The 22,286-nt window shown below is 38.8% G+C and overlaps 1 protein-coding gene across 3 annotated transcripts in view; it reads left to right on the forward strand.

Annotated features, from left to right (window-relative positions):
• Positions 1–22,286, forward strand: part of ITSN1 (intersectin 1) — a 254,550-nt gene that overhangs the window by 101,105 nt on the left and 131,159 nt on the right. For all 3 annotated transcript variants that reach the window (XM_054468745.2, XM_054468746.2, XM_054468747.2), the window contains exons 6-9: positions 6,644–6,823; positions 8,315–8,411; positions 11,825–11,925; positions 18,428–18,491. In XM_054468745.2, coding sequence (XP_054324720.2) covers positions 6,644–6,823; positions 8,315–8,411; positions 11,825–11,925; positions 18,428–18,491 — 442 coding nt within the window. The remainder of the gene's footprint in view (positions 1–6,643; positions 6,824–8,314; positions 8,412–11,824; positions 11,926–18,427; positions 18,492–22,286) is intronic.

The raw sequence follows: 22,286 nt of genomic DNA on the forward strand, positions 1-22,286 counted from the left end.
TTTGAGAAACAGTAACAAGTATTTAAGACAAAGAATATTGAATGTATGGGCAGCAGGAGTCCCTGAGGAAGAAAACTAAACCAATGGAATAGAACAAATGATAAAAATGAATTCAAGACAACTTTCTTAAAATAAGAGATTCTAAACTATATTTAAAAGAGTATCATGTGGCCAAGAGTATCAATCTAAAAAGTCCAACACTAAGATATATTCTAGTTAAAGGAGAAATTATTTAGACATGTAGAAAAAGAAAGCATATGACTTACAAGGGGGAAAATTAGATTATCTTCAGATTTTTCAACAGCAGTGCTTTCTGCTGGAAGAAAATGGAGTAACATATTTAGAATTTTCAGGGAAAGAACAAGCCAAGGATTTTGTGTCCAGAAAAACTGACTTTCAAGTAGAAAAAACAGACAAAATGTTACCAATTTATAAGGCCTTGGGGTATATTAACATGAGCCTTTCTTAAAGAATCTATTAGAGAATGTGCTTCAGACAATCAAAATAGCTAGACCTAGGTCAGCATAAGGACTGGTGGTGAGCACTAAATATATAGTTAGCTGTAGAACTAAGACTGAAGGAAGGCTGAGGAGGAGAGAGTATCGGATGTAATTCCCATGCACTATCAATTGGATACGATAAAACTTTAAGGGGGCAGGACTGCATGCAAAATAAAATGATTTAATGCTTTCAGAAATTAGTATTCTTATTCTGAAACTGTTGTCAGAGATATGTGGTAAAAACAAATGAGTAATTACGGAATAGTCTAATTCTGTCATTTTCTATATCTTTGAAAATCTGTATTCTTGGTGTGGAAGAAAGGAGATATAAATGTAATAGTATCAAATGTAAAGAAAAAGCTGTATAGTCTTGGATTTGAATTTTCAAATAGAAAGTATTAATATGAACTCAGAAGGTGTCTCTCACCACACCCCCCATTCTCTTCATCTATCTATTCATCTGCTTGTCTCCTGGTTCTGTTCACTGAAAAGACTAGATACAATCATCTACCCCAGCAGCACTGAGCATCCTTATTGTCCAGATTGTGAACTTGCAATATCATTTCTCATCAAAAGAAACCAGAGTTTCTTGGAGAAATGGCTGAATCCAGGTCTAGATATGAAATGTGAAGAGCTCGAAGGACCCATCTTGTAATACTGGTCAGCAAGGAAGCTATCAAAGAATAATAGGAAGGTATCAGGAATTCTCAGAAGCCAGCCCAAAGAGGCTCGCATTGGCCAAAGAGAGGACAGTTTGAACTTCAAGCATGATAACGTGCCATGAATTAAAACTCAATAAATATCTGTAAATTTATGACTCAATAATGATTTAATAATGTATTTAACAAGAATAATTTACCTTAAGAAGATCCTAAGAAACCAGTTCATTACCTTGAAAACAGGTAAAGGGAAAGAATCAGGCATTTATTATACCTTTCCTATATGAGCTGTACAGCTGGATAGCCAACTAGTATATCCTCATTAGAAGCACCTCTTTATAAATTATATAATAATAATATAATAATTTTATAAATTATTACAGCTAATAAATGACAAAGACATGGTAGGATTAGAACATCACTATTTTCAACTCCCCATAAATGAATAAATATAGGCGTTAAGCATCAATGACTGCCAAGATCACAAAAAGACAGCTACATTTTGTGTGCTTCCTGTAGTCTTGCCAAAGAGATCCACCCTCAGCCTGATCCATTCTTTGGATGTAGCTGCGTATTTGCAGGAAGTACAGAATATAGAGGGAAATGTTGAACTGTACCATGAGAATGCAATCAACAAAATCCAGGCTGGGAAACTCCACAGGTCACATGGCCTGGGTCTTTCAACAGAAAAGAAAATGAAAAGGATGGAGAGGGGACTATAGATTAAAGGAAACCTAAGACATTTCAGCAGTGAGATTTCCAACCATGCCTGAATAGAGATGAGCAAATTCTTCCCTCAAGGGCAGAATTGACAGAATAACCATTTCAGTGCTCTGGAAATTAACCAAAGGTATGTAACATCTGAGAATCATTTATGCCTGAAAAGCTGCTGAGCTTCAGATATGAAGCAGAAGTCTGTTGCATTCTTTCCTGAGCATTTTCCTATCCCCTAACACTTCAGCTTGGTAACGTGGAGGGACAGATTGTAAATACTAGCAGTCTTAACTACTGTCATTGAAGGGGGCTTACTTGCTTTGGGAGTTGGGAAGTCATGCCTGTGCCCAGCAGCTTCGTCAGTGGAAATGACAATTTTGACCACAGAAGAGCAGGTATGACCAGCCACTCTATTATCCTGAACTTGTGGTCATGGCCAGGGCAAGTATATTCTTGGCTGAGGCTATGCACATGTGTCGCGGAGACCAGGGTGGGCCCGAGTCAGCTGCAAACTCCTGACTAGCCCTCGAACTGCATGCATGTATAGAGAATATGCAGAAAGGCCCTGTGAAATGTTAAAGTTGAGGAAGACTTTAAAATGGTCTGAACTTTGAATGCATTTTTGTGCTGACAGATTGGCAGAGAAAGGAAGCCTTACTGACTTGAGGTGTTTGAGCACAACTTCTGTCCCGTCATTGGCTGACTACTGTGCTACAAAGATGCAGGTGCAATCCGTAAAAAGCCAGGCTTAAAGATAAAAACGAATTTTTTAAAAACCCAACTGAGCAGAACCATCAGGGGCTGCACAACAAGGGAAGACAGATTTTTCTAAATTAGCCTATGCCGGTTACTAAATAAAGATAGAAACAACAAACTTCAGGGGGAAAATCAGAGCCAGAGTAGCTACAATATATTATCTGAATGTCCATTTTCACCTAAATTTGAGACATTAAAAAAATAACGGGAAAGTATTGTCTCACCCTCAAGAAAAGAGGCAGTCAGTAGGAGCTATCTCTGATCCAGCTGTTGGATTCATTTAGCAGACAAAGGCTTCAAAGCAGCAATTACGTTTAAAGAACTGAAGAACTAAAGGAAAGCATGGAAATGAATCAATGAACACTCTTCAAAAAACAGTAGAAATTATAAAAAAGAGGAAAATTGAAATTCTAGAAAAGTATGACAGTTGATGTGAAAAGTCAATAACTGGCCGGCCACAGTGGCTCACACCTGTAATCCCAGCACTTTGGGAGGCCGAGGCCTGTGGATCACCTGAGGTAGAGAGTTCAGGACCCTCCTGGCCAACATAATGAAACCCTGTCTCTGCTGAAAATACAAAAAATTAGCTGGACATGGTGGCAGGCGCCTATAATCCCAGCTCTGTGGGAGGCTGAAGCAGGAGAATCCCTTGAAGCCAGGAGGCAGAGGTTACAGTGAGACGAGATTGCGCCATTATACTCCAGCCTGGGTAACAAGAGTGAAACTCCGTCACACACACAAAAAAGGAAAGTTCAGTAACTAAGGCTGGGAGCGGTGGCTCACGGCTGTAATCCCAGCTCTTTGGGAGGCCGAGGTGGGCGGATCACCTGAGGGTAGAAGTTGGAGACCAGTCTGGCCAACATGGCGAAACCCTGTCTCTACTAAAAATGCAAAAATTAGCTGGGCGTGGTGGCAGATGCCTGTAATCCCAGCTACTGGCGAGTCTGAGGCAGGAGAATCACTTGAACTCAGGAGGTGGAGGCTGCAGTGAGCCAAGACCACACCACTGCACTCCAGCCTGGGCAACAGAGTGAGGCCTTGTCTCAAAACAAAAACAAAACCTGAAAAGTTCAATAACTAAAATGAAAAATTTACCACAGGGTCTCAATAGCAGATTCAAGATAGCAGAAGACAGAGTCAGTGAAGATGAAGATTAATCAATAGAAATTATTCAATCTGAAGAATATGGAACAAAAAGATTGAAAAAAAAATAACAAAGTTTCAGAGACTTATGAAACAAGACCAAGTTTACCAATATGTGTGTCATGGGAGTCTTAGAAGGAGGTTCATGAGAGAAAGGTACAGAAAAATGTCTGAAGAATAAAAGCCAGACACTTGCCAAATTTGGTGAAAAGCAATAGTCTACACAATCAAAAGCTCAACACACCTCAAGTAGGGTAAATACAAAGAGATCTACACCCAGACACATAATAGTTAAACTATGGAAGCCAAACACAGAGATAAGCAGCAAGAGAAAAGCAACTCATCATGGATAGGGGAGCATAGATATAAATAACAGCAGACTTGTAATTGAAAACAATGGAGGTTAGAAGGCAGTGGAATATTCAAAATGCTGCAAGAAAAAATTCAACCCAAAATTCTATATTCAGCAAAACTATCATTTAAAAATGAAGGTGAAATAATGCCCTTTCCAAATAAACAAAGACTGAGAGAATTCATTGCTAGTAGACCTACCTTAGAAGAAATACTAAATGAAGACTTTCAGGATGAAATGAAATGACAAAAGGTGGTAACTTTAATATATGGAAAGAAATGAAGAGCATCAAAAATGGTAAATATGTAGGTTAATTTAGAAGACCATATAAATCTATTTTTCTTCTTTTCTCTCAAGTTTAAAAGATATAAGATTGTATAAAGTAATAATTATAACTATTATTGGGCTTATATTATAATGTATGTGACGGTAATAGCACAGAAGAGGAGAAAGGGAATTGAGCTATATTTGTGTAAAGTTTCTATATTCTGCCATTAGAAGTTGATTATGATAAATTAATTTGGAGATTTTAATCCCTACAACAACCACATAGAAAATTACTTTTGGATGGATACAGTGGCTCACCCCTGTAGTCCCAGCACCGTGAAAGGCTTGAGGCCAGGAGTTTGAGACCAGACTAAGTAACATAGCAAGACCCTGTCTCTACAAAAAAATAAAAACTTAGCTGCATTTGGTGGTACGTGTCTGTAGTCCCAGCTCCTTGGGAGGCTGAGGCAGAAGAATCCCTTGAGCCCAGGAGTTCAGGGTTACAGTGAGCTATGATCACATGACTGTACTTCAGCCTGGGTGAGAGTGAGACCTTATCTCTAATAATAAAATAAAAAAAGAAAATGTTTTAATTACTATTATTATGTAATAATACTCTTTTCAATTAGCTTTCTCAGGTTGAAAAGAAAATTTACTTTTAAAAAATAGTAAAGGTCAGACATGGTGACTCACGCCTGTAATCCCAGCACTTTGGGAGGCTGAGGCAGGACGATCACTTGAGCCCAGAAGTTCGAGACCAGCTCAGGCAACATAGTAAGACCTCATCTCTCCCCCCGGCCCCCCCAAAAAAAATACACTTATATACATATGAAACTGGGTGTAGGGATGCACATATGTGGTTCCAGCAAGTTGGGAGGCTGAGCTGGGACGATTGCTTGAGCCCAGAAGGTGAAGGCTACAGTGAGCTATGATCATGCCATTTCACTCTAGTTTGGGCAACAGAGTGAGATCTTGTCTGAAACAAACAAAAATATTTTTTAAAAATCAATAGGGGGCATTTAAACACTAAAATTTATTTACTGCACATGAAAGAAGGTATTAAAGTTGGGACAGAGAAATAAAAAAGAAGGTAAGCTTTTTACTTTTTTTTTTTTTTTGAGACAAGGATCTCACTGTATTGCCCAGGCTGGAGTACTGTGGTGTGATTGTGGCTCACTGTAGCCTCAACCTCTTTGGCATAAGTGATCCTCCCACCTCAGCCTTCCACGTAGCTAGGACTACAGGCAGGTACCACCATGCCTGGCTAATTTTTAAAATTTTTTGTAGAGATGGAATTTTGCTATGTTGCCCAGTCTGGTTTTGGACTCCTGCCCTCAAGAGATCCTCCTGTCTTGGCCTTCCAAAGTAGTGAAGTTACAGGCATAAGCCACTGTGCCCAGCTGGAAACATTTATTTTTGTTTTATCATTTCTTCTTTATTGGTTAGAATATTTTTGTATAAAGATGCTTCCAGGGCCAGGCACAGTGGCTCATGCCTGTAATCCTAGCACTTCGGGAGGCCAAGGCAGGTGGATCACCTGAGGTCAGGAGTTTGAGACCATCTGGCCAACGTGGTGAAACCCCATCTCTACTAAAAATATAAAAATATCTGGGCATGGTGGTGGGCACCTGTAATCCCAGCTATTCGGGAGACTGAGGCAGGAGAATCACTTGAACTCGGGAGGTGGAGGTTGCAGTGAGCCAAGATCACGCCACTGCACTCCAGCCTAGGTGACAGAGCGAGACTCCATCTCAAAAAAAAAAAAAGAAAAAAGAAAATAAAATAAATAAAAATGCTTTCCCCATCAAACATCTGGTTTTCCTGAGGTATAATAAACAGGAAAGGCAGGTTGCAGTTTGATTTTTCTACCTTTTATTTACTAGTTTTCAAAGTAGTAAATTGATTGCCTTAGTGTCCTCCTTTTTTGACCAGTTAGGATTTTATTTATTTTTAAATATCATTTTGAACTCACGGATTTAATTATATTTGAGCCTTTAAGTCTACTGCAGTTATTATTCTTTGTGATTCTCATCTTGTTTGATCTGTCTTCAGGTTGAGTCTTGAGTCCTTTTGATGTGATCCTTGACATAATTTTTGTTACTCTTTAAAATGATTAACTTGAAGCCCTATTTTAATTGGAATATATTACAGCTGGAAAGTGGTTTTCTTCTTTAAGCAGTACTGGGTTAATTATTATTCAATGTTGAAATGTGATTGGATGTGAATGGTGTTGGGCTTTTTTTTCTTCATAGGTATGGGAGGTATCGCCAGCATGCCACCGCTTACAGCTGTTGCTCCAGTGCCAATGGGATCCATTCCAGTTGTTGGAATGTCTCCACCCCTAGTATCTTCTGTTCCCACAGCAGCTGTGCCCCCCCTGGCTAACGGGGCTCCCCCTGTTATACAACCTCTGCCTGCATTTGCTCATCCTGGTATGTGACTTGCTGAAATCATAGGCTGAATTTTTACTACTTGTATTTTGCTGTTCATTATTAAAATCTTTTCTCTTCATGTTCTGATTATGTTTAAATGATATTTTAGTCCAGAGGAAAATATCTTTATTTTTTTCACTTAATTTCACATTTTTTTCCACTGTATTAAATGGGATATGTTAGTGTGGAGACAGTCAAAGAGAATTATAGATTTCTGAGTACCACTGTGGACAAAGGCGAGCTCAGCAGTGAAAGCCACAAATGTAATTTTCTTTCAAGGGCTGAGAAGAGCAATTGAAGTTGAACTGTAGTTGAACATTTTCTATTTTTATGTATCAGTTACTACTTTTCTTTAGCCACTATGAATTGCTAATAAGCAAGCCAATCCCCTAGGAATAGAACTATGTTGGGGGTGGTGGGGAAGAATAAAAAAGAACAGTTTATACTATTTCGTGGTATTACATGCCTGCTTAATTGAAGGAAAGGATTTAAAAGTTTCTGGTTTAATTAATTCCACTTTGAGACTTTATTAAGTCTTTTTTCCTTTAGTTAAAGTATAAAACTGTAGATGTAGATAGCCTTGGTCTAACATCTTAATGAACTCATATCAATATGGAAAGTATTATTTTTAAAGTACTTTGACTACGTCTAAGTAAATTCAGTATTGACGACATGGCTTTTAGCATCATACTTGAAACATTTCTGCACCTTTGGCCCCCTGAATTTGTTGTATATATATCAGGATATATATTTAAGTTATGGCCAAATAAGCTCAATGTACCTCCTTTTTTTAGATTTTTTTTGGTCACATGTAGTTCATCTTGCATTTATGACCATGACTGTGGACATGATGGTAGCCCAGAAAGTGTGTGCAGTTGTTTTTCCAGGAGCATAAGCAAACCCACACACTCTGAGTCTTCTATTCTTTTGTGGCTGATGGCAAATGTTGCAAGTCATTTGCCATCAGACAAGGGTGAGGGAATGTGGCTAAGACGCAGAGTGTTTTTTTTCTGACACTCAACTAACCAACCCCGGTGATAATCAGACACAAAAGCTGACTTTCCCTAGTGTCACATGTTATCTGGCCAAGACTACAGTTTGCGACTTCTTGGCTGTTACATCTGGAACTAATACTTCAGCTCCTTCAGTGCAGTGAATAAAATACCATTTTATATATTTAAGCTGTTACCTCTTTAACTATTGGAATAGGTCCTATAAAATGTGATACAAAATGTTTAATGAAGAGTAAAATTTTATGGAAATCAGCATTACTACATAGTAAGGTGATTTTCAGTAGAACAAGTAAATCTAGAAACCTTTTTGGAAGGAGGACAGAGAGTAAGGAGGGAAAAGCTCTTTTCATTCTAGGCTGGCAAGAAAGGGGGAATTATTTCTGCCTCAGATTTGTTGACTGTGCATTTTAATTTTTGTAAATTGGGGAAAGTTTCTTATCTTTGTAGAATTAAAATTATTCAACATTTATTTTTACAGCAGCCACATTGCCAAAGAGTTCTTCCTTTAGTAGATCTGGTCCAGGGTCACAACTAAACACTAAATTACAAAAGGCACAGTCATTTGATGTGGCCAGGTAAGTTTGCTTGTTTTTAAATGGGAAGTTTGGTTAAGGCTGTTACCTGATTAAATCATAAATTTGACCATGAATCATCTATATTCTTTTTGTTGTTGTCATCCTTTTTGTAGGCTTTTGTAGAGTGCTAATAATAATTTTCTTAATTTCTGGATAGTGTCACTAGTTTTTATCATTAATTTGTTGCAGAGATGAGAGAAATCAAGGACATAACATTTCCTTAAAGGCTTTGTGTATTTTTTTTTTTAAAAGAGGATAACAAATGGATAGTAATAAAATGTTTAAAAACAGTAAGATAAAATTCTGGGTATAAGGGAAAAAAGCAAATGAACTGTTTTATGTGTTTATGATTTACAAGTTTATGTATAAAATTTTTGTATGAAGATTGGACTTATAGTTGGCCTTATTTTTAATTCTATCTCAGATAATCTTATGGAGTTTATATGGGTAATTAGTAAAATCCTATTAAAAGCCATTTATTATGAAAAAAATTATCCAGATAGTGGACAATTCACATTAATTAAATGTGTGGTTCAATTTTATTAAAGCTGACATGACCTTATTGCTTATGTTTTGGCCAACCTTGGTTTCAATTATTACTTTTCATATTTTTATATTTTACTCCTGTGTTTTACCCTTGCATACTGCTACATTAAGAAGAGAAATTAAGTCTCTTTTAAGCCATCTCAAAACTTTTGGGCCAGGTGTGGTGGCTCACGCCTGTAATCCCAGCACTCTGAGAGACTGAGGCAGGAGGATTGCTTGAGCCCATGAGTTTGAGACCAGCCTGGGCAACATAGGGAGACCTTGTTGATACAAAAATTTAAAAATGAGATGGGAGGATGGCTGGAGCTAGGGAGATTGAGGCTGCAGTAAGCTGTGATTGTGCCACTGCACTCTTGCCTGGGTGACAGAGCAAGAACCTGACCCTGCCTAAAAAAATAAAAAGCTTTTGGAATTTATCCTGTCTTGTGTCAGTCCTCACTAGAAATTGTTAAGTGAATCAAGTCATTTTCCCACTTTCAAGAGAAAAGCATATTGAATATAATTCAGTGATGCCTTCATTACCTTTTAAAAACGATTTAAAGAAAATCCATAAACTGAAAAGCACTGTGCCAAAAGCTTTACATTAACTCATTCTTCCCCATGAGATGATTCTGTTACTCTCTGTTATAAATGAGGGACAAGCTCAGAGACATTATGTTACTCGCGCAACAGAACATAACTCATAAGTGACAGAGCTGAGTCAAACTGAGTTATGTCTGATTTTAAGGCCTGTGTTCTTAACTATGCAAGTTTTCTCTAAAAAACTTAATTGTAGTATACAGGTATTTATTTGTGTTCCATTTAATTGCGGTTTTACCCTTAAGATGCCTGAATATGTATTGAGCATCTACTTTGCCGGGCACATCATTAATCCTGTTCAACCCCACAACTACCTATGCAGTAGATGTCTCAAGATGGTGCAAGAAGAAGCACACCCAGAGAAGCTCTAGTCCTCACCCATAGTTTACAGCTTAGTGCATGGTGGACCTGAGAGTTAAACCTATCTCATCGTACACTAAGTTTCTTTTTTAAAAAAATTCTCCTGGGCTGGGTGCGGTGGCTCACGCCTGTAATCCCAGCACTTTGGTAGGCCGAGGTGGGCAGATCACAAGGTCAGGAGTTCGAGACCAGCCTGGCCAACATGGTGAAACCTCGTCTCTACTAAAAATACAAAAAATTAGCTGGGCGTGGTGGCGGGCGCCTGTAATCCCAGCTAATCGGGAGGCTGAGGCAAGAGAATTGCTTGAATCCAGGAGGTGGAGGTTGCAGTGAGCTGAGATCGCAGCATTGCATTCCAGCGTGGGTGACACGGCAAGTCTCTTTCTTAAAAAAAAAAAAAAAAAATTCTCCTATACCATGCTGAAGTTTTGAGTTTATTATGACTTTGCAGAAGTGATTTTGAAATCTGCTTTATTGATTTGTGACATTAGAATGAATAAACTATCAGTATTAGCAAACATTAGTGCTATTAAAACAACTTTTTTTTTTTTATGTTGTCACCTTTTTAATAACTTAAATTTTCTAGCCAATTTTTGCAATGGAGTATTGAACTTTTGGGTACATCTTCATGAGTTTTTAGTCTATTTAAATTCTCAGGAATTTGGCAGAAAACTCTGATGTGATAAGTGTAATCTGGGACAACTTGTGTGTATAACACCCAACGTTCCTGGCGTGTAGCAACTAGATAGTTAGCTTCTTGACAAATAGGCGGGAGTTGGAATCAGCAAAATGTTAGTTTAACATGAGAGGGTTGGTGCAGAAGTACCCACAGCAGAATAGATCATGGTAAGTGTTTTTTATTAAGAAATTCATAAAAATTGAAAAAGGTGAATTCATGGAAGTACTTCTCGAGTGTTTGGGAGCTATTTCCTATACTTGAACTGTATATAATAGGTGTAAGTGCATAGATAACACATGGAAATGATGATTAAAAAGTTCAGTATTTCAGTAAGATTGTGCTTTTACATGTTTGAAATAGATATTGTTGTTGAAATGAAATTGCAAACAGAGCATTACCTGTAATCTGTCCTGGAAGGGGAATGCCATTTTTACTGCCTGAGCTCAGCCATTGGGTTTAATTTAGATGTCGAAGCTTAACACGCCATTGGTACCAATGTGATATTTGTGTGGACAGTGGCATCTGAGGAACTAACCACTAAGGAAGTGTAGACCCAGCCTAACTACTGGCAAGTGTGTCCTTGGGCCAGGTCAGGATTGTGGCACATTGGCAAGGAGAGATTGGTATTGGATTGTAGTGGAGAAAGTGAAGCTGTCTCCATTCCCACTCTGCTTGTGTGTCATGACCATGGAAATGTTCTGTTCTCTCTCTCTCTCTGGGAAACTGTCCAATGGGTCTGAATTTAAACTTACCAGAATGGAGTAATTTCACTTCATTAAGAAATGGGTCCTATATATTCATGTATAGAAAGTTAAAACATTTTTGGAGAAATAGTACCTTTAAAGGCAGTTATTGGTTTGCTTTTAGCGTTGCTTTTTAACCAAAAAAGAAGTGTTTTAGAAATTAGAATAGCCTGGATATTATTGTATTACCTCAGTTACAAGAGGTTTTTCATACTTTTATGGAACCTTTAAATTATTAAATTATATATACAACTTGAAACAGCCTCTCGGTCTATTGTGTTTATCCATGATTCTGGAAAAATAATTATCTATTTTGAGGGAAATGTTTATGATCTTAAAAATGGGAAATACCCATGGCAAAAAAAAATCAGAAATAGTGATAATAAAATGAATAGAATATGAAAGTTAGATATGATTATCTAGAGAAGTTCTTAGTTTACCGTCATTAAGGAACTTTACCAGGCTTATGGATAATCCTCTTTCTCTCCTTTTTCTTTTCCCCACAGTGTCCCACCAGTGGCAGAATGGGCTGTTCCTCAGTCATCAAGACTGAAATACAGGCAATTATTCAATAGTCATGACAAAACTATGAGTGGACACTTAACAGGTATTTACAAATGAAAATTAGTGAAATATGATCTTTGTTTTCAATGTAAACTGTTTCTAGATATTGGGTCATAGATATTTTCCACGTCTGTGTACTTATTTCTTGGCAGTGTTTCCATTGTCTCTGTTATCTCCTGTTCTTATCCACTGATAACTCTTTCCATAGTTATATCATTCTCTCATGCCCCATTGCTTTGTGGTAAAATGGAACATAGACTAGGGATACTCCTGTACGCTGAAAGCCACTGATATGCAAATCAAGACACTCGCAAAGAAACACTTCTTTGAACAAAAACTAGCTTCAGCTTCTGAAGTCCAGCTTTGAACTTGATGAACTTGAAGCTGTCTGTTCACTAGGTTAGAGTTGGAGGCAGCAGGCAGGGTGAAAGCAGGGAGTTGAGAACATGGCTCTGTCACTGCCTAGATAGGGCTCACCACTTTGGATATTTCTTTATCTATTAATATAAAAGGCCAGAGTTAACTTAGGTGATCTCAATGGATTTTTTTAAAAGAAGAATGATTCTGTTATCTACATCAGAAGGATAGACAGGAATTTTAGCATACTGTTCAAAATTTTTCTCACGAAGGTTTAAATACTTGTTAGAAAGTTATAAAGAAGGCTGGGTGCAGTGGCTCATGCCTGTAATCCCAATCCCAGCACTTTGGGAGGCTGAGGCGGGTGGATCACCTGAGGTCAGGAGTTCAAGACCAGCCTGGCCAACATGGTCTCTACTAAAAATACAAAAATTAGCCGGGTGTGGTGGTGGGCACCTGTAATCCCAGCTACTGAGGCAGGAGAATTGCTGGAACCTGGGAGGCGGTTGCAGTGAGCCAAGATCATGCCACTGCACTCCATCCTGGGCTGCAGAGTGAGACTCCATCTCAAAACAAAAAAAAGAAAGTTATAAAGAAAAGCATACTTTAATAAAAGAAAATAGAGACCTCTGATATGAATATTAAATGTTAAAGGGAAAAACTAACTGCCGTCTAACAAATATGAAAGGAAGGGAAAAAAATTTAGGTTTCCTGGGTGGTGGAGTGGGGTACGGGTAGGATTATAATCCAAAACACTTTTAAGAACTGATTCTTACTATTTTTTCCTTGCTATTACTTAAAATTGCAATTTTTACTCCCAAAAGAAAAAGATATCTTATGTATAAAAATGTCAGAGTTGGATGAGATTTTGAAGGGTTCTAAACTAATCTTGAACTCTGGTCCCTTTAAGGATCTCAGCAGTCACCCCAAATAAGCATGTATTTATGTTTGAATGGGTGAATAGTAAATACACACAGATTCTTGATGTGTCATACTGCCTCATAAAGCAGTAGCTGTCAAAACCAGCCTAGCTTATGCAGGCTCTGCTTTTTTTTTTGAGATGGAGCTTCACTCTTGTTGCCCAGGCCGGAGTGCAATGGTGCGATCTCAGCTCACTGCAATCTCCACCTCCTGGGTTCAAGTGAGTCTCCTGCCTCAGCCTCCCAAGTAGCTGGGATTACAGGCATGTGCCACCACACCCGGCTAATTTTGTATTTTTAGTAGAAACAGGGTTTCATCATGTTGCTCAGGCTGGTCTCAAACTCCTGACCTCAGGTGGTCCACCCACCTCAGCCTCCCAAAGTGCTGGGATTACAGGCATGAGCCACCACACCCGGCCCACAGAAGGTGTATTTAATAGCATATTTTTAAGTACTGTTTTACATGGTTTGTTTGACACCAGTGCTCCATACAAACCCAGAACTACATTGCCAATGAATCCAAAAATATTTCTTGAAAACGTTGGTGTTTGCTGTGAGTTGATTAAAATAGTATTCAGTTGAGACATTGATTGAGAAATTCTCTCTTTCTTGGTGTTTTATGAATGAAATGCAGTATCTACATTCCAAATATAATGACCCAGGCACTTGAACATTTAGAACTTTTAAATATCTGAGGCAGAAAGTAAAATTTGAAATATACTGGAAAGAAAGCAGATTTTGATATTGTTTATCTGCATACTTATTGCTACTTTGATCCAGCAAGAATTTAAGGTGGGAATTTTACTTTTGAACCAGACCTTTGTATCGTCATGTCAAGTAGAATAATTTATTACAGTAAATTTTAAAATGGGAATAAACAATAGAAATTTAATTTTTTTTCCCTTTATGTACTTAGGAATCAATATAAAGTATGTTTTATACTAAATTAAAACGTTGATGGAAACAGCTGATTTGTTGAGGTGGATGGAACATAAAGGTCATTGTCTTGATCACATAAAAATAATTTTATGAAGTCAGAATCCCCAAAGCAGTTCACTCAGCTGCAGGAGAAGCAAAATATCAAGAAAGCTGAGAAAAGGTTTCAGTATGTAACATGGCCCAAAAGAAATATATAATTTATATTTGTAATCTCTTGTTTTTCATCCTTCTTGCTTTTGTTTTTTGTGGGTTTTTGTTTTCAAGAACTAAAAAGCACTTCTTTTCTTTCTTTTTTTGAAACAGACTTGCTTTGTTACCCAGGCTGGAGTGCTGGAGTGCTGTGGTGCAATAGTAGCTCGCTGCAACCTTGAACTCCTGGGCTCAAGCAATCCTCTCACCTTAGCCTCCTGAGTAGCAGGGACTGCAGGCATGCATGCACCACCACACCCAGCTAATTTTTTAAAAAAATTTTTCTTTGGAGGTGGGATCTTTGTTGTCCAGGCTGGTTTTGAACTCCTGACCTCAAGCAGTCCTACCGCCTTGTCCTCCCAAAGTGCTGGGATTACGGGCACCCAGGCTGGAGTACAGTGACATAACCATGGTTCACTGCTGCCTTGATTTCCCAGGCTCAGGGGATCCTCCCACCTCAGCCCCCCAGTAGCTGGGACTACAGGCATGTGCCACCATGCCCAGCTAATTTTTTGTATTTTTTGTAGAAACTGGGTTTTGCCATGTTCCCCAGGCTGGTCTCGAACTCCTGAGCTTAAGCGATCTGCCTACCTCTGCCTCCCAAAGTGGTGGGATTATAGGCGTGAGCCACCGCGTCTGGCCTTAACAATGGCGCTGTTTACCCCACTGACTATCTGGGTTGATTTAGCCGATACATCCTGTTGGACACCCTGTTCTTCCTTCACGGCTTGATGTGTATACTGTTGCATGCCCTTAAAAGAGACAGCCTCATAAAATAGAGAGGGGTCATTCCTTAATTAAGGTTATGTAAGAAGCTCTAGAACTCTGGTATTCCTGTTAATAATGCTAGCTAGCCCTTCTTCTCAAAGAGGTATTTTATTGTTGCATTCTGAAACAATGAATATGCTATTTGGTAATTCATCTATTAATCAGAAAAGCTAAAGTCTTAGTCATTGTTTCAAATAAAGCTCATCTCATGTAGTTACTCTCTCCTTTCTAGCCATACTTCCCTGCCCAAACATGGATGCCAGAAGTGGGGTTTGTGTGCTTGGGATTTCTGGTTTTATTCCTATGTTTCCTTATAAGCCAGTATTCCAAAACCGATATCCCTTTATGTACCTAGGTTTCCACAGAAGAGTTCTGTGCACTCAAAGCTCAACTGTGTGTTGTCCAAATGTGTTAAGATGCTATCTTAGCTGTTGCTGATCTATTTTTAATATTTTGCAACATTGATTTAGGACATATATAGACAAATAGTAGAATTACAAGAGATAATTGTGATCTTCTAGTGTGGGGATCAGCAAACATTTTCTGTAAAGAATAGCACAATAAATATTTTAGGCTCATAGGTCATATGTTATTTGCTTCAACTACTCAACTTTGCCATCATAGCATGACAACAGCCATATATCATGCTTATATCAGTGGATATGGCTGTTTTAATAAAACTTTGCTTATGAAAACAGGCAGTGGGCCAGATCTGGCCTAAGGGCTTTAATTTACCAATCCCTGTTGTAGATTATTTTCTTCATTTCGCAGATGGAAGAACTTCATTTTAGAAAGTTAAAGTAGTTTTGTTAATGCCACATGCCATTAGGGAGTCAGGACTAGAATCCAAGTCTCCTGATATCCAGGTTTAGAGCTAGTTCTTCACATTTATTGTTAGGCTTTTTATGTGTAATAGATAAAATATTAACTTCCTTTTTTATAGTTCTGGAGTAAGGGCAATTGTTACAAGTGTAAATTAAATCACCCACTAAAGTTTTGTTAATTCTACTTTGTTACCAACATTCTAGATACAATGTTACAGACTAAAGAAAGTGATGCCTGAACTTTGCTCATTCCATTGTACCACAGTCCTTTAGAATCTTCACATGAATTCAGTAGATTGTTTTTTATTCTTAGATGCTCCCAAAACACACACATGCTCATGTACGCACACACATCCAGCAGGAATGTGTTCATATATTCACCAAAAGTTAGAGTGCTCACTATTAATAGTAGCCCTAATTGAAAACTAACTGAATGCCTATCAACAGTAGAATGGACAGGCCGGCCACAGTGACTCATACCTATAATCTCAGCACTTTGGGAGGCCAAGGTGGGTGGATCACTTGAGGTCAGGAGTTCGAGACCAGCTTGGCCAACATGGGGAAACCCTGTCTCTACTAAGAAAAATACAAAAATTAGCCAGATGTGGTGGCGTATGCCTGTAGTCCCAGCTACTCAGGAGGCTGAGGCAGGAGAATCATTGAACCCGGGTGGTGGAGGTTTCAGGGAGCCAAGATGGCGCCACTGCACTCCAGCCTGGGTGACAGAGTGAGACTTCATGTCAAAAGAAAAGAAAAGAAAACACTCCTAATGGACAATGAATTAGGATGTAATGACACAATGATACACTACATACCAGTGAGGATTAATGTTCTACAACTCTACGTGACAATATATTGAGCAAAATAAGCCAGGTGGAACAGCGTACAGACTATTTGGTTAGAAGTTAGGCTACCTTGGTGGTAGGTGATTCTAAAAGAGAGGCAAATAGGGGCATTTGGGGTGCAATTATACTCTCTTTCATGACCTCCATAGTGTTTGAGTATTTTCACTTTGGAAAATTAATTCAGCTGTGTACATGTGCACATGTATATATCCACATGTATCCGTATGTGTGCTTTTCTGTCAGGATTTTATATGTAAATAAAAGTTGAACTATTGTCAATAATGTTACCTGACATTAGAGCACCTTTCATGTGCTAATGTGATGCTAAGCTCACTGCCCCAATGGATCATAGACAGGTTTATCTGAAATGAGCAAACTAGGGTCCAGACTACCTCGCCCAGTCACTCAGCAAAGTCTAGACTAAGCCAGGACTAGAGCCTACAACTCCTTGGTTCCCTGACCTCTACTGCTGGCCATGCAAAAACACATCCAGTTTTGTGGTTTTTGATGAGGTGACGTTTGAATAATGAAATAGCAAAAAGCAAAAGCATATACACCAGAATCTTCCCAACAAAATTGCCACAGCCTTCCATTCCTCTGTCCAGCAGTGTTCCTGGGACCACACCTTGAGAGGCAGTGCTGGAAAGGAAGACATATTTATTTCTCCCTCCCTGACCCTAGTTTATTTAAACAGAGTCTCCTACTGTGCTTTTGTCTGATGTCTGAGGCCACTTTCATACCAGAAGTGAAGATGTTTATGATTATTTTAAGAAATGAGAGCTTATTTTGAGAGAAGAGTAGAAATTCCGGGAATTCTTCTTTTTTTTGTTTTTCTTGGCTAACATAGGAAATGTGTTTTGTTTTGTTTTTTTAATTGAGATAGTGTCTCACTAGGTTGCCCAGGATGGAGTGCAGTGGCATAATCTTGGCTCACTGCAGCCTCCGCTTCTGGGGCTCAAGCGATCCTCCTACTTCAACCTCCGGAGTAACTGTGACCACAGGCTCATGCCACCACACCCAGCTAATTTTTTGCACTTTTGGTGGAGATGGGGTTTTGCCATCTGGTCTTGAACTCCTGAGCTCAAGCCATCTGCCTGCCTCAGCCTCCCAAAATGCTGGGATTACAGGCATGAGCGACCACACCAGGCTGGAAATGTGTTTTAATCCTGGCTATTAGCGCTTCCTGCAACTTTTTTTTTTCTTTTTAAGTCTGTTTAGTGAAACAGTTTCCCGGAGATCTCTTCCGAGCTCCCTTCCTCCTCTAAGATTCTCCGAATCTTCCCTGAATTTGCCTGAGGTTGAGCAGGGTGGAGACAGCAGGTGGTAGCAGCAGCAAAAGATGTTACACTTAAAGAGAATAAGTTTCAAGTTTGTAAATAAAGCCCAATACAAATAAAGATGGTAATGTGGACAAAAGGTCAGGTTATATTTTGAAACTCTAAATCTTTCACATGGTCATTCTTTATCAAACATCCATTTAACAGAAATTTATTATGTGTCAGATGCTGTGCTCTGTGTTTCTCCTCTTTTTCATTGGGGCTTAATTTCCTTTTTACAAAGCCCCTGCGGTAGTAGCAAATGTTATTTAAAGCATTGTGATTGCATGAGGTCATGGAGTAGTCCGTATATGCAGAACCCTGGTCCTCCTGTACAGTGAGTATTTGCTGACTCATCTGTATGTCCTTTTCCTGGTTCCTGTGTAGGTCCCCAAGCAAGAACTATTCTTATGCAATCAAGTTTACCACAGGCTCAGCTGGCTTCAATATGGTAAGGAATGAAAAGTTCTTTGGTTTGGATAAAGTGGAAACTTGCTTAGATTGGTGTGGGCTCATGGGTTTTAGATTAATACTGTTTTTTATGGGGGAATATGTAGAATTTGCTTAATTTCAAAGAGTTGTAATGATTGCCTCTTTTATAATACTATTTCCCCTCTCGATTTTGAAAAATACAAAAGCAGATTAATACAACGAATTCTCAAGGAGTGATAATACAACTTAACAATTCTCAACTCGTGACCAGTCTTGGCTCTCCCTTTCTTTGATTTTTTTTTTTTTTTTTGGAGACGGAGTTTCACTCTTGTTGCCCAGGCTGGAGTGCAGTGGCGCCATCTCGGCTCACCGCAACCTCCGCCTCCTGGGTTCAAGCAATTCTCCTGCCTCAGCCTCCTGAGTAGCTGGGATTACAGGCATGCACCACCATGCCCGGCTAATTTTGTATTTTTAGTAGGACAGGGTTTCTCCATGTTGGTCAGGCTGATCCTGAACTCTCAACCTCAGGTGATCCACCCGCCTCAGCCTCCCAAAGTGCTGGAATTACAGGCGTGAGCCACCGCGCCCAGCCTCTTTGATTATTTTAAGCCAAATCTTAGTTATTATATAATTTCTACTGCAAATATTTTAGCTTGTATCTTCAAAAGAGAGGGATTTTTCTTTTTTTCATTTATTATTATTATTATTTTTGAGATAGAGTCTTGCTCTTTCATCGAGACTGGAGTGCAGTGGTGCCATCTTGGTTCACTGCAACCTCCACTTCCCAGGTTCAACCTATTCTCCTGCCTCAACCTCCTTAGTAGCTGGGATTACAGGCATGAACCCCCACGCTTGGCTAATTTTTGTATTTTTAGTAGAGACAGGGTTTTGCCATGTTGGCCAGGTTGGTCTCGAGCTCCTGACCTCAGGTGATCCGCCCACCTCAGCCTCCCAAAATGCTGAGATTATGGGGGTGAGCCACTGTGCCCGACTGATTTTCTTTTTAGCATAGTCATAATACCAATAGCTCACCTAAATCTTTTAGTAATCATCCTTATCATTAAATTAATCAGGTAGTGTTCAAATTCCTTAGATTGCCTCAAAACGTTTTTATAGTTGATTTGTTCAAATCAGGACTGAAATAAGCCTATATTTGGTAATACTTGATTGTTCCATCTTTTATGTCTCCTTTAATCTATAAATTTCCCCTTGTCTTGTTCTGTGCTTCTTTTCCCAAGTCCCCCAGGCCACCCCCCAACCAAAAAACAAACAAACAAACAAACAAAAAAACTCTGTTAAAAACAAACCAGATCATTTGTCCTGTAGTTTCTTAGTGGCCTAACTTTTGAAGATTGCATCACTGTGGGATTGTCTAATTTTTTTCTGTATTTCCTGTAAATTGGTAATCAGATCTAGAGCAAAGTTTCTCAACCCCAGCACTATAGACATTTTGGGCCCAATAAATCTTTGTTGTTGGGGGATGTCCTGTATAGTGTAGGATGTTCAGCAGCATCTCTGGCCACTACTCACTAGATGCTAGATGCCAGTAGCATGAGCTCCACACCCAGCATGGCAATCAGAAATGTCTCCAGACTTTGATAGATGTGCCTTGGGGTACAAAATCTTCCCTGGTTGAGAACTGCGGATCAGATTTGATTTTTTTTTTTTGTTTTTGTTGTTTTGTTTTTGATAAGACTGTGCCAGAGAGGTCTCTGTGTCCTTTCCTCAAGAGGCACTTAATGTCTCTATTGTGTAATGATTTTGAATAGCTATCGATGAGCATTGCCTGGGTCCTACAGGCTTCCTTAAATTTAAATGTTAACTAGAATGGTTTCTTAAGAAGTGTGCATATTATAGCTATATGTTGGTGATTGTCCCTGGAAAATAAACCTTGTCTACAAGGCTCACTGCAAAGTTCATGATTTTCTTGCAGGCCACATTGATAGGGTTGTTTCACAAATGATCAAGCTCTAATGCAGCTCCCTTTGCCCTTCTCTTCCCTTCTGTTTTGTATGAAAGAGCTTGCCTTTGGCGGTAGACTAGACAAGTTAATAAACATCTTATATCTTTGACACACCCAGAACTCTTTAAATCTGGGTATTGAACAGTATCCTAGGGCCCCCTGAAATGTAAACTTAAGATCTAACATTAATGGAGGTTGGTTGACAATTTATTAGGTTGTTCTCATGATACCATATTATATTGAAATATTTATTTTAAATTTCTCATTTATAACTTACCCTGTTTGAGAAAAATGCTTGAGGCTTCTTCTGTTAGAATGTTATATTCTGCTACTACACACTAAAAAAGATATTTTAATTAAATGCTTATAATCATAATTTAGGTAAGTGTGGTGAAAAAACAAGAATTTCAGTCACCTTCTAACTGGTTTACCTAGGCCTGGCTAATTGTGAGACACAAAAAGGAACAGAGAATAAGGAAGAGCGGGCAGGGGTTTCATTTTATTTCATTTGCATTTCTTTTTAAAACTGGGTGTCTTGCATATGGGAAGGGCAAAACTAGAGGAACAGAAAAGAGATCAGCAGTTGCCAGGGGATGGGGGCAAAGGAGGGAGTTGCTACAAACAGACGTGGAATTTTAGGTAGAGCTGACACTATTCTGTATGTTGTGGTTCATGTTTGTGAAAACTCTCAGACTTATACTCTAGAAGGTGTGCATTCTACTTTATGGAAATTATAACAAAAAAAGTTTATAGCACCTAAGGAAATTTCAGAATTAAGATGGTTTCTTAATTTTTGGCATTGGCAAAGCCAGTTTCCTATTGCATTTGTCTTGTTGACATTCTAGTGAATGGATGTGTTGTCATGTATCTTCTTTTGATGGTCCAGAAATTGTTTAGTAAAATCACATTCTTGGACTTGCCAGGAAAATGTTTGCTGTAATTAGCTAGTTGGGCAAGTTCATTATGAAGAATGATGGAGTCATTATGAAGAATGATGGAGATTGAATCCTGAGATTGAGGAAGAGGAAACACTTTGACTCTGTGGCTGGAGTTCATAAAGATCCACTGTGTAGGCCTAGATTAAGGGGTGGCCAGCTCTGCCCAGTGGGCTGAATCTGGCCTGCATCTGTTTTTGTGAAGAAAGTTTTTATCGTACAAATAGCCATGCCCATTCATTTATATGTTGTCTGTGGCTACTTTTCTGCCAAAATGACAGAATTCAGTATGATAGGGATTGTACGTCTTATAAACCGTAAAATATTTACTACCTGACCCTTTACTGATAGTTTGTCATTTCCTGGTCTAGAGCAGAACCTTTAACAATATAGAGCTGGTTATGGTGGCTTATGCCTATAATCCCAGCGATTTGATAGGCTCACTTGAGGCCAGGACAGATCAGCCTGGGCAACACAGTGAGACCCCCATCTCCACAAAATATTTTAAAATTAGCTAGGCATGGTGGCACACACCTTGTAATCTCACGTTTGGGAGGCTGAGGCAGGAGGATCACTTAAGCCTGGAAAGGCTTTAGTGAACTATGATCATGGCTGCAGTGAGGCTGCAGTGAACTGTGATCATGTCATTGCACATCAGCCTGGGTAACAGAGTGAGAGCTCGTCTGTTAAAAAAGATACATGGAATATGAGTGTGTTATATTTTAAATATGCAAAGGTTGGGGAAGAGTATCATTATAATCATAGCATTTGTTGAATGAGGAACACTGTCCCAACTACTTGTAATTTTATCTTTGCAACAGTATAAAATAGGTACTATTTTGACAAAATGAGGGACAAAGAGACTCAGTTGGCCTGTGGTCAATAAGAAAACATAACTTTTAAATCACTCATGAAT

This window comes from Pongo pygmaeus, chromosome 22 (genome assembly GCF_028885625.2).
Source record: "Pongo pygmaeus isolate AG05252 chromosome 22, NHGRI_mPonPyg2-v2.0_pri, whole genome shotgun sequence".
Classification (NCBI taxonomy): Eukaryota; Metazoa; Chordata; class Mammalia; order Primates; family Hominidae; genus Pongo; species Pongo pygmaeus.